This window comes from Procambarus clarkii, chromosome 1 (genome assembly GCF_040958095.1).
Source record: "Procambarus clarkii isolate CNS0578487 chromosome 1, FALCON_Pclarkii_2.0, whole genome shotgun sequence".
Taxonomy (NCBI): Eukaryota; Metazoa; Arthropoda; class Malacostraca; order Decapoda; family Cambaridae; genus Procambarus; species Procambarus clarkii.
In genome coordinates, this window is record NC_091150.1 from 19,311,780 (window position 1) to 19,324,046 (window position 12,267).

Below are 12,267 nucleotides of genomic sequence, written 5' to 3' on the forward strand. Positions count from 1 at the left end.
CTTGTGTTCAGTGTGAATACTATCTCAGCTCCATTTCACAGGCTGCCTCGTGCTGTGTTTCACCTCTGGCCTGCTCATGTGCTGCCTGCCCTGCTTGGTCTCTGGACTGTAACTGTACTCTTTCTTTTCTTTCTTTCTTCTCGCTTCACTGTGTCCCCTTCAGTTTGTGATTCTTTTTCCTAGGTCTTGATTTTGGTGTCTCTTGCTTCTGGTTCCAGGGTCAGGGAGATTCATGCCCTACTCAGGTGGCAAGGTCTCTGTTTCTTTGGCATTGGTTGGCATTTTGTTTGATTGCAGTTAGCTCCTTTTCTGGCGAAGGACAAGTCTTTGCATCAATAACTAATCTTGAAGTTACCTTGAGATGATTTCGGGGCTTAGCAACCCTGTGGCCCGGTCGTCGACCAGGCCTCCTCGCTGCTGGACTGGTCAACCAGGCTGTCGGACACGACTGCTCACAGCCTGACGTATGAATCACAGCCTGGTTGATCAGGTATCTTTTGGAGGTGTTTGTCAAGTTCTCTCTTGAAAACTGAGAGGGGTCGGCCTGTTATGCCCCTTATGTGCAGTGGAAGCGTGTTGAACCATCTCGGGCCTCTGATGTTGACAGTTCTCTCTCAGAGTACCTATTGCACCTCTGCTTTTCAACAAGGGGTATTCTGCGTATCCTGCCATGTCTTCTGGTCTCATGTGATGTTATTTCTGTGTGCAGGTTTGGGACCAGCCCCTCTACTATTTTCCACTTGTGTAAATTATTATGTATCTCTCCCACCTGCGCTTAAGAGAATACAGATTTAGGCTCTTTAGTCAGTCTCATTAGTTTAGATGTTTTACTGAGTGCATTCTAACAGTAAAGGATCTCTGCACGCTCTCCAGGTTAACAATTTCTCCAGCTTTGAAAGGGGCTGTCATTGTGCAACAGTACTCCACTATAGAGAGCACTAGAGTCTTGAAAAGTGTCATCATCGGTATAGCATCTCTAGTGTGAAAGGTTCTTGTTATCCAACCTGTCATTTTTCTTACAGTTGTAATGTCTACTTTATTGTGTTCTTTAAAGGTAAGGTCTTCCGACACCCAAATCCTTAACACTGCCTTTTCGTTCTATGTTATGATTTGACTGCGTTTTGTACGTGGTTTCCGTTTTTATACTGTAATTTAATTTTTTCCGTAGTGCAAGAGCTGGACCTTATCTTCATTAAAATGCACATTAATGACACTATGTAAAAGACACATTGAACACTTTATGTAGGGCATACATAAATCTGTGTATCTATGTATCTAGGTTAGCTTAGCATTTTAAAAGCACAGAATCACCTTCTGTGGTTGATTGTTCAATAAATCCCTGAACTATATATTTAACACATCTCTAACCCTGTCCATGGAGGACAGAAGAAAATGTATATATGCTTGTTAGCATTGTAAATGTGTGGCCACGTCTGTGGTAGGGGAAAAAAAAATCTTCATTAAACACCATATTATTTTGTGTAGCCCATAGAAAGACCAAAGGACTTCCGACTGAGCTCTTTGGCTGGAGGTGCATCATGTGCTGTGTCTGGTGGCAGCATTCTACCACTACCTTCATTGCACCAATTCTGTTTCTGTGGACACTTTGTAGGTTGATCTTGTTTTCTTGGTTCCCTGTTCTAAGGCTCATATTCCTCAGATCATCCAGTGTTACTAAGTCAAGCCAGCCTGCGGTCTACTCTCGTGGCCATGATGTTCGGAAGTATGCCGCTCTCTCAACCGTTTGCTAATACAGCGTACTGTATGTCCTCGGTTGATATTTGGGCACAGGAGTTTTGGAGGCTTAACAGGGTTCTGGAATTGAGTATTTGGTGAATGGAGCCAAGCCTCGACATCCTTGTGTGGCCTTAGATCATGTCTCTCATCCTGGGGTCTCTCCTTCATCCTGACCTGTGCACTTCTCCCTCCTCCCTCATAAGTTCCTTTGTGTTCTTTCTTCTCTGTCAGTATTTAACTATAGGGAGCCACAAGGGACTTTCCCCAGAAAACCAACATTGAATGTAATGTCAATTTTGAGATTAGCCCCAGTGGTTCCCTATCCCTCCCCATTCTTCCAGGTTATTGGGTTGGTCTTCTTTGTGCATGTGCCCCCCTCCCTCCCTACAAATAAGTGGGGGAGGAGGGGTGAATGAGCTCACACTAGTTTCAAGACATTGAATCATTTGTTTACATAGTTGGGGGAGTTCATTGGGAAGGTTATGAGGCTTAGGTCTTTTTTAAACCCAGCAGTGATTTGCTTTGACTCGCTGACTTTCTGGTTGCCTTCCCTGGTAAGGTGGCAAAATGTCTTCTTCGAGGTGCAAGAAGAGGCAAAATGCCTCTTCTTGCACCTCTGTGAGAAATGGGGGTGGGGCAGGTTTCGGCTCTGATCCCTTGTAGGCTTAAAAACTCCACACCTGATGCAACGTAGTAGGTGGGAACTATCTCAGTGTATAGCTTCAAGGAGCCAAGGAGCCACCGGGCCTCATCTAAAAATTGGTATTTTATTACATTCAGTCTGGTTTTGGGGGATTATAACACATACACACAAAACACAAGCGTTGAATGTAATGAAACACCATTTTCTGGATGAGACTTGGAGACTCCCCGAAGCTATCCAGGCTGAAATGGATATATTAGCTTTCTGGCATCAGTCAATGTGCATGGAGTTCTTGCCTACTGGGGACCACGAGCCAGAACCTGGCCCCCCTCAGAGAGGCATGGGGAGTAATGGCCTATAGAAACCCCTGTGTTGTTGGGAGCATTCTATGTCTGCCATCGACCGGGACAGGCGCCCAGAAAGGTAGGCGCCTCAAAACAAACCAATATTCTGGTGAAAATATTGCTATCAAAAGCCGAACGAATAGACAGAACTTCCCAATTGAAAATTAACAAACTAGCATGACGTTATCACGTTGCCGCGTTGCTGTCTGTGCACTCCACCCCCCGGAGGGGGAAGAGGGAGCCCCAGACCCTCGAGCCTACGAGCCACCAGAGGGAGAGACAAGGAAGCGGTCCGAGTGTCCCACACACGACACAGCCAAGACCGAACCTGAGAGGGAACCAGATGGGACTTCTGCCAGTTCACCAGGAAATCGAACTCTGCGAGCTGGGAAAGAACCAAATCCCTGGCGAGCAGACACGTGGACTAGCTGGGAGCCCACAACAGCCAGTCATTGAGGTAGGTCAGAACATGAACACCTAACACACGCAAGCAAGCCACCACAACCTGGGCAAGGTGTGTGAAAACACTAGGAGCCAGATTCAAACCGAATGGAAAGCAACAAAAGCAGTAACTCTGATGCCCCACAAGAAAACCGAGCCAGTCCCTGAACCTCGGATGAATCGGGACGTGCCAATGTTCGTCCTTGAGGTCCAGGGACACCATCCAAGTGTCTGGCTCCAACCGAAGACGGACCTGGGATAGAGTAGTCATCCGAAGGGACGGACAATAAACCCACGGATTCAGACAGAACAAGTCCAGAATGAACCTGAGGTCCGTTCAGTTCCGTTTTGTGACTGGAAACAGGCAGGAAACCCACCTGAGGGACAAGGACGTTTCGACCACACCCAAGTGACCCCACTCCGAGATGACCTGACAGAGTGCAGGAGAAGAGGCATGCCCCACCATCCCCAAACCCCCGGAAGGAGGGGCCACCCAACGCCACCACAGGCTGCACGAAATGACCCGAAAGCCCACAAATCGTGGGACCAGGCATGGGCAAACAGAGCAAGCCTCCCCCGCACTGCCTTGTCAATGGGACGAACCGCAAGGAGGGAGAAGAAACCCAGGGCGAAAGCCAGCAGACCACACGTGCGCAAATCCTCTGCGACCAGTGCAGCCAAAAGGGAAGGAACTTGCACATGAAACTGCATCACACCAACATCTCACAGAAGGGAAGGGGCGACCAAGCACGCATTGAGATTGCTCAAATTCGCCCCCCCCCCTTTGCAATGCTGTCTGAGCCTCCCGCCACTAGCGTGTGAGATCGACAGAATATATGCTAAGCCTCCAAAAAGAAGAAAGGGCAGTCTGCTAACCAGGACAACTCTGGAACTTTGTAACGAACTCAGTAAGGACACGAAGATCCATACACAGAGGAACTCGGATCCATTATGAAAGCATAATCCGGGTTGCACAGGAGGTAAGCCGCAAGGGCTTCCCGCACCACATGGGATGGGATGCGAGAAGCCGAAAACCTCCGAAAGAACGGAATCATAGAACCGACGAGATCACGGAACTGAACCCAGGGCGGGGCAAACTCCAAATACAATTCGTATGAGGGAGCAAAAGAGAACCCCTCTCCTTGTAACACCAAGCCCCACTCCGAGGGTATAAAAACCCAGGCGGGGTCCAACAGGGCCCAAGACCCCCAAGTCAACCCATCCCCCGCCCCGGGAACCTAACCCCGAGGACCCAGGGCCGAGCCGTCCTCCAAACCCCCCCACCTCTGAAGAAAAGGCAAGAGCAGCCGAAAAAGCAGGAACGAAGGGGGCCCCACTGGTCAGACCCAGAAGCTTCAGCAGGACGACTAGGCTCGATTGCCTCCACCGCCACCCCGGAAGGGAAATTTCACAGGACTGCCCGTGTCTCAACACCAACTAAACCCTGCCCCGACTCCAAAACCCTCAGGCATTTTGGAGCCAGCAGCAAGGGGGAAGGAACCAGATGAACAACCTAAGGGGAAGGACAAGGAGGGGTGGACGGAATCAAAGTCGAAGCGACTCCCACCCCCCAAGTCCAGGTCCCTATAAACAAAATGGGACAGTCTCGGGGCATCCAGGGAAGCAACCAACCTATTGCGTTGCAGCAAGCTAAACTGAACAAGCAATGCCTCGGCTTCCTGCATCTGGATATCATGATCAGTAGCTTGGGTAAATTGGAGTACATACAAACAACAAACTTTGCATGCCTCCGGGTCAAAAGAACCACCGACCCTACAGGCAGCATGGCGGAGGCACAACTGGTGGATTGTCACCCTGAGACAAGGGGACAGAGCAACTGTCAACCTCGCCCGAAGAGAGAAGGGACTATGGTCGCATCCACTGGAACAAGGAGCCCAAGGAGCCCCCCCAAGGAGCCCAAGGTGGTCCCCAAGCCCCAAGGGCAGTATTTACAGGGCATATAAGCAAGGAATCCCTGGGCACATGCAGCCCGAGTACTTGAAAAATAATACTCCTTGCTCGCACACTGACCGTAGAGACAGGACAACGCAACAAGGCACAAAAACTGAGACAAAATCTGGAACCAGAGGCACACGACCTAGCCAGCAAAACATCAACCAAGAACTGAAGAGTGGATCACTGGCATGAGGGTCTGGAGCTCCCCCTTTCCCCTCCCGGGGGAGGGATTGCGCAGACAGCGGCAAGGCAACGTGATAATGTCATGCTAGTTTGCTAATTTTCATTTGGGGAGTTTTGGCCACTCATTCAGCGTTCAGTAGTAATATTTTCACCGGAATAGGTTTTTTTTTTGGGGGGGGCGCCTACCTTTCTGAGTGCCAGACCCAGTCGATGGCAGGCATAGAACGTTCCCAACTACATGGGGGTTTCTATATGCCATTGCTCCTCACGCCTCGCTGGGGGCCAGATTCTGGCTCGTGGTCTCCGGTATGCAAGAACTCCATGCACTTTGACTGATGCCAGAAAGTTAAACATATCCATTCAGCCTGGATAGCTCCAGGGAGCCGACGGGCTCCCCCCAGAAAATATATGCTAATTTGTTCATATACGTAATAATGTATGAATGGACAGCAGGTGGACATTGGTACCACTGTATGCCAATCTATGAAAATGGTGGGGCATTTAAAGTACAAAGGAAATTATTTCAATACTGTACTGTACATGTAGGTGAGATTTAGAAACAAAATAACTTGCACTGGGATTACTATTCTAAGTCTAGAGAAGGCATCAAGAATTATACTATTTAAAAAGAAATTACCATTGTAATCATATCATTAACTAACCTCATCCTTAAGCTCTGTTAATTGATAAACAAGGCTGTCAACTAAAGCTTGGGTGCGATCCAGTTTGGCATTAAGGCATCGTACTTCATTCAATTCACCTTCTGTTTCCCCAATGCTCAGTGACATTGCTCTCATCCGTGGGAACCAATTTAAGTCTTTCTCCTGAAAAATAAAATATAAATTTGGCTTATGGAGCCATTTTTATTAAATGAACACTGTTTAAATAGTATGGAGGAATACCAAGTGGTGGTGATAATGTCGAGCTAAAATGCCAAGCCCACATGAGGGCTTTGTGGTGGTTGGATCGTTGGTGGTTACCTCACGCTATCTTGCTGAGATTGCTCCGTACTAGAAGGTCACATTAGCGGTGGGAGTTGTGTTTGGCCTACTGTGGACCAGAGCCAGAACCTGGCCCCCCTCACAAGAGGTCCAGGGAGTGGGTGACAATCCGTCACCCCACCGGAAAAAGCCTTCACAAAGCCAGAGAGGCTTTACAGTCAGCTGGAGGCTTCACAGAAAACAAACCTCCAAAACTTCTAAACAATCTTGAAATGGTTCACTAGAAGATAAAAGAAAAAGAGGGAGATATGATTACCACTTTCAAAATACTAACAGGAATCGACCAAATTAACAAAGAGGAATTCCTGAAACGGCAACTTCACGAACAAGCACACACAGATTCAAGCTTAGCAAACAAAGATGCCAAAAAACTATTATAAAGTTTTCTTTTGCAAACAGAGTGGTGGACGGGACAAGCTAAGTAAGAAGGTGGTGGGGGCCAAAGCTGTCTGTAGTTTCAAAGCGTTATACAACAGAGTGCTGGGAAGACGGGACACCACAATCGTAGCTTTCATCCTGTAACTACACTTAGGTAATTACATAGCAAGCAGTTCACTCAAACTAGCTCAAAACTCATTAGTAGTGATTACTATCACCAGGTGGCCCAGCCCCAGCCCTCAGCTGGCTTTCCAGGTCATTACTATCACCAGGTGGCCCAGCCCCAGCCCTCAGCTGGCTTTCCAGGTCATTACTATCACCAGGTGGCCCAGCCCCAGCCCTCAGCTGGCTTTCCAGGTCAGTTCCATGGCTGATGAACAACCCCAACTCCACACGATTGAAGCAACCCGCTGCCCCCCCCCCCCCCACACACACACACACACACCTCAGTTCAAGCAATGAACCACTGGGAGCAGTTGAGTGAAGCTGGAGCACTAAGATAAGAAAAAGCCAATTCCTCTTTAGGGCATACCACACAGTTGCACACTCATGCACCATACTGTGTGCCCGCAGGAACAGACTCGACCAGGTGGCCTAGTGAACGCTGGTCACGAAGCCTTAACCCAGAGGTAAGGCGTGTGTGTGAACACATCGAGCGACAGGGATGGATGTTGCCATGGAACTGAACCCAGAAAAGGCCGAAGGGAAAACTGGCAAAGCAAAAGCCAAAGAAGAGTGGGAGGGGTCCAAACCTGGAGGTGGCAGAATGGACAGAACTAGAGAAACTGTTACAATGCTCTGAGACAATGCAAGTAAAGTTCTGGCTCCTGCACAACCTTTTGACCAACTGCCAAGTGACCTGAGGCCAATCCAACGCCAGATGGCGATGAAACTACAGGAGCAAAGCTGCTGGAGGAAGGGAAAGACACACCAACCAAGTCTTAAACAAGACCCAGCCAGGTCCGAACCTGGGACAGAATCAACTGGGACTTCCTCCAGTTCACACGCCCACAAACAGTGGCACAAGGAGCTAGCCTTCCACAACATATGATTGTGATTTTGAGAAAAGGAGGAACCCTTCTCAGAAAGTTCAATGGCCTGGGAATCTGATCCACAGAAAGGACATAACACAAATATCAACAAGTGAGAACTCAACTCGAACAGATTACCTCCGATAGGAGACAGAACCTTGAGTGAAAAACAGCTGATCAATAGTTTGGAAGAAAAAAGCCACCATGGAAACAACCCGAGAGACGATCTCTTCCAATAAGAGGGGGATAAAAAGCTGGAGCGGTCTAAAGGGCAAGAGACCAAGTGGAATCTAAAGAATGGGCCAACATGGTCCTCTGCAATAAGGACTCTAGATAGCTGCAAATAGAGCTGCTACTTGCCCACATCCTTGGAAGGTGCCAGAGAAAACAGACAACTCAGGAGCAGAGTAACAGAAGCCATGCTCAGGAACACCTGAAAGATGGAGTTCACCTCCCATCAATCAAGCGTGCAGGTCCGACGGAATCCCTGCCAAGCCCTCAAGGAAGAGAGATGGTTGTTAGCTAGCCGGTAAGAACTTGAACCTCATGCTGCAACCAATAAGCAGACAGAGACCTGTACTCAAAAGAGGCCAGGTCCATCATAGCAAAAAATGTCCATGCTCTATAGGAGGTACCAAAGGAAATCTGCACGTACTACAAAAGGTGCAGCACAGGAGGATGGATCCTCTGGGTAAATCCAAGGCATCATACGGGACTCAGAACTGAACTCAAGGGGGAAGCAACTGATTGATCCAACTCATACATACAAGAAATATAAAATGTTCCCCCTGCTACAAAAGACCCTCCATAGAGAAGACTAAGATCCATGAAGTGCTGAAAGGCACCCAAAGGCATTGCTCGGGCTTTCCCCATCAATCCTGGAAGCCTACCATGATGGCTTTGAGACAGAACCAAACTCCTCACCCAACACCTGAGACAAGATGTTGTCCTCCCAAGGAGGCGGCTTGGGGCAGGGAGAGGGGGGAGGGGCAGAGGTGTGGTTGTAAAAATGAATACCCTAAACCCTCAATAGGACTGGAAGGCTCAACTGCTCTTGCCATAGATGTAGATGGTACTACCCAGAGAAAAGGTTGTTACACCCTGGGCTAAACCCTGGCCCAACTCTGAAACCCTCAGTTGCTTTGGAACCAAAACTAGAGGGAAAAGAAGTGGGGGGGGGGACCGGAAGCAGGGTGACCCATACTTGCAATGACAGGAAGAGGAGGTACAGACTTTAGTCTATGTGGAGGTCAACAATATTTTCAATTCTGGGTCCCTAAACACCACAGCAGTCAACTTTTGAGCATCCAGCGAATCAATATGCCACAAGTGCCTAACACAAGCAAACATAGCTCGAAAAGTTGCAGCTGCCTAAAACGTCTTGAACTGGGAGGCAGAATCTGTCAACGTAGAGACCCAGTGAGAACACACCACACAAGACTCAGGATCGTAGGTGACACCGACCCAACAGGTAGCATGGAAAGGGGATGGGGGGTGTAGAAAACACACACACTCCTCAAACTGACACTCAGTGTGGGAGGGCTCAATGAGCCGATCAATACGGATCACATAAACTCACAGGGAATTCCCAGGGGTCTCAAGGACCTTAACCAGGCAGTCACCCCCAGGCACTTGGGGTGCCTGGGGGCTCCTCACTGGAACAACAGATACCAACTGCAGCCAAAACTACCAAACTATGAGTGGCAACCATGGCATGCCATATCAACAAGAACATAACCTCAGTGCACTCTACAACAACCGTGGCATGCCATATCAACAAGAACATAACCTCAGTGCACTCTACAACAACCGTGGCATGCCATATCAACAAGAACATAACCTCAGTGCACTCTACAACAACCGTGGCATGCCATATCAACAAGAACATAACCTCAGTGCACTCTACAACAACCGTGGCATGCCATATCAACAAGAACATAACCTCAGTGCACTCTACAACAACCGTGGCATGCCATATCAACAAGAACATAACCTCAGTGCACTCTACAACAACCGTGGCATGCCATATCAACAAGAACATAACCTCAGTGCACTCTACAACAACCGTGGCATGCCATATCAACAAGAACATAACCTCAGTGCACTCTACAACAACCATGGCATGCCATATCAACAAGAACATAACCTTAGTGCACTCTATAACAACCAAAGTATGCCCCCCCCCCCAGCCAAGGGTTGAAACCGAGGAATGAAGGATCCTTCTATGGCTCAAGTTGAGGCTCTCTGCTTTGGTGGCCAGGCCTCTCGGGCAAACTCCCGAGCAAGGGTAGTGTCAGCAGGCACACAGGGAAGAAAGCCCTCAGTGCATGCAGCCTGAAACACAACAAGAGCTAGACCCATAACAAGCCAGAACCAAAACACACATGTGAAGCTTAAACTACCAGAAGAAACAATACACAAAGTAAATGACCTAGGCAGCACAAGAGTCCAACAATGGTTGACATTTAGCTTGAAGTAATCTGTCAGTAATCTGACGGACCAGAAGCACTATAAGCAGCACCACACTGTGTGCCATCAGCAATAACAACTGACCTGGGAAGCTGGCCGAGGGCCGGGTTGTAATCGGTAATAACGAGTTTCGACCTAGTTTATGTGAATCTCTTGTTCTGTGTGAATCATTTGCAGTTGTCTGGTGGTTACGAGGCCTCATTGTCTGTGAAGCTCCAGTTGTCTGTAAAGCTGTGCTCACTTTCTAAGAGGCTTTTTCTGTTGGCTTGTCACTTGTTCCCTCCACCTCTGTGAGGAGGGCCAGGGTCTGGCTCTGGTCCCCGGTACGTCAAACACAACTTTTGTGACTGATATGAACCATTTGCATGAAGTAATCTTGGCAAGATAGCTTCAGGAAGTCATTAAGGGGACTCCCTTCAGAAAAACAAAAGATGAAACACAAGCAAAACATTCAGGTTGTGTTGTAGGATATTGTATCTTATATCACAAGGAGCTCTCATCAGAGTAAGGGCTGTCTATAAAAATGTCTTCGTCTGGTGTTACAACATATGTATATACAGTATTGAATACCACTAATAATATATATATCATTCCCTATTCTCAGCAATAAGTGCTGACAAAATATTCAGATATTATTAGGTTTAATCCTCTATAGTGGTTGACATGGTATTCACAGACCAGATATTCACACATACAGGTCAAGTTCAAGTACATTTATTGAGACAATAAGATACATCTCAAAAGGATAGAGTGGCTAAGGCTATGTCTACCCTTCTGTCATACAGGTCATTCACCACGGAAATTGGGCACCATGGTGTGTCCTGCCCAGTCCATCCTGGTTCTGCTGTAGTCAGAAGTCAGCTAGGCACATTCACATTTATTAACATTATAAACCTGTATTCTATTAGAAAAAATCTTTTTACAAGTCATTCTTCCCTATCGACTTCTATATTTTATTATATTATAGTGTAAATTAAACATATTTCTAGAAGACATAATTGATTAATCCTTAGACAGTGATTCTCATCAATTGTTACAGAGTAATGCAGTTATCATCACATGAAGATCTAAACAATTATTGTCTGGGTTTTACATGTATGATACAATTATGGATATAATAGGTCTATGTGGATGTAATGGAGTTTACCTTGACCCATGACAAAAATCCTGCTACCATTTCATGATACAAATGCTGTTATTGTCATGAATATTACTAGGGGAATGCTGTCATTATATGAAGATTTGAATAATTATTGTCTGGGTTTTACATGTACCTTGAGGTTACCTTGAGGTACCTTGAAGTACCTTGAGGTACCTTGAGTACAAGCAAGGAAAACCACTCCCAGGACTCTGGGTCCAAGGTGTCACCAACCCAACAAGCAGCATGATGGAGGCACAATAGGTGATTGTCATTCTGAGACAAGGGGACCCGAGACAAGGGGACCTGAGACAAGGGGACCTGAGACAAGGGGACCTGAGACAAGGGGACCCTCAAACTCGCACAAAACGTGATGGGACACAGGGGCCGCATCCAAAGGACCACTGAGCCCCAGTGGGGGTTTCCAGGGCCCTTACACACTCTGGTAAGAGAAGCCCAGGCAAGGTATGGCTATCTGGCACCCCAAACTACCAAACAAACTACTAAATGCTGAACCAATTGGATGTGTACATTCACAGGGTCCTAGTGGAGGACCACCAAGAACAAACGTACGAACATACATACATACATACATACATACATACATACATACATACATACATACCTGGTTGATGGGGTTCTGGGAGTACTTCTACTCCCCAAGCACGGCCCAAGGCCAAGCTTAACTTGTGAGAGTTTGGTCCACCAGGCTGTTGCTTGGAGCAGCCCGCAGGCCCACATACCCACCACAATTTGGTTGGTCCGGCACTCCTTGGAGAAAATTATCTAGTTTTCTCATGAAGATGTCCACAGTTGTTCCGGCAATATTTCTTATGTTCGCTGGGAGGATGTTGAACAACAGTTTTCTTTGATTGTGCCTATGGCACCTCTGCTCTTCACTGGTTCTATTCTGTATTTACTTCCATATCGTTCACTCCAGTATGTT

At 47.5% G+C, this 12,267-nt stretch overlaps 1 protein-coding gene across 2 annotated transcripts in view; it reads right to left on the reverse strand.

Annotated features, from left to right (window-relative positions):
• Positions 1 to 12,267, reverse strand: part of LOC138366261 (inositol 1,4,5-trisphosphate receptor-like) — an 87,162-nt gene that overhangs the window by 7,877 nt on the left and 67,018 nt on the right. Inside the window, exon 15 of one of the 2 annotated variants that reach the window (XM_069327504.1) lies at positions 5,967 to 6,128. The exons of the other annotated variant lie outside the window; for it this stretch is intronic. Within the exon in view, the coding sequence (XP_069183605.1) occupies positions 5,967 to 6,128 (162 nt within the window). The remainder of the gene's footprint in view (positions 1 to 5,966; positions 6,129 to 12,267) is intronic. 2 annotated transcript variants of the gene reach the window in all.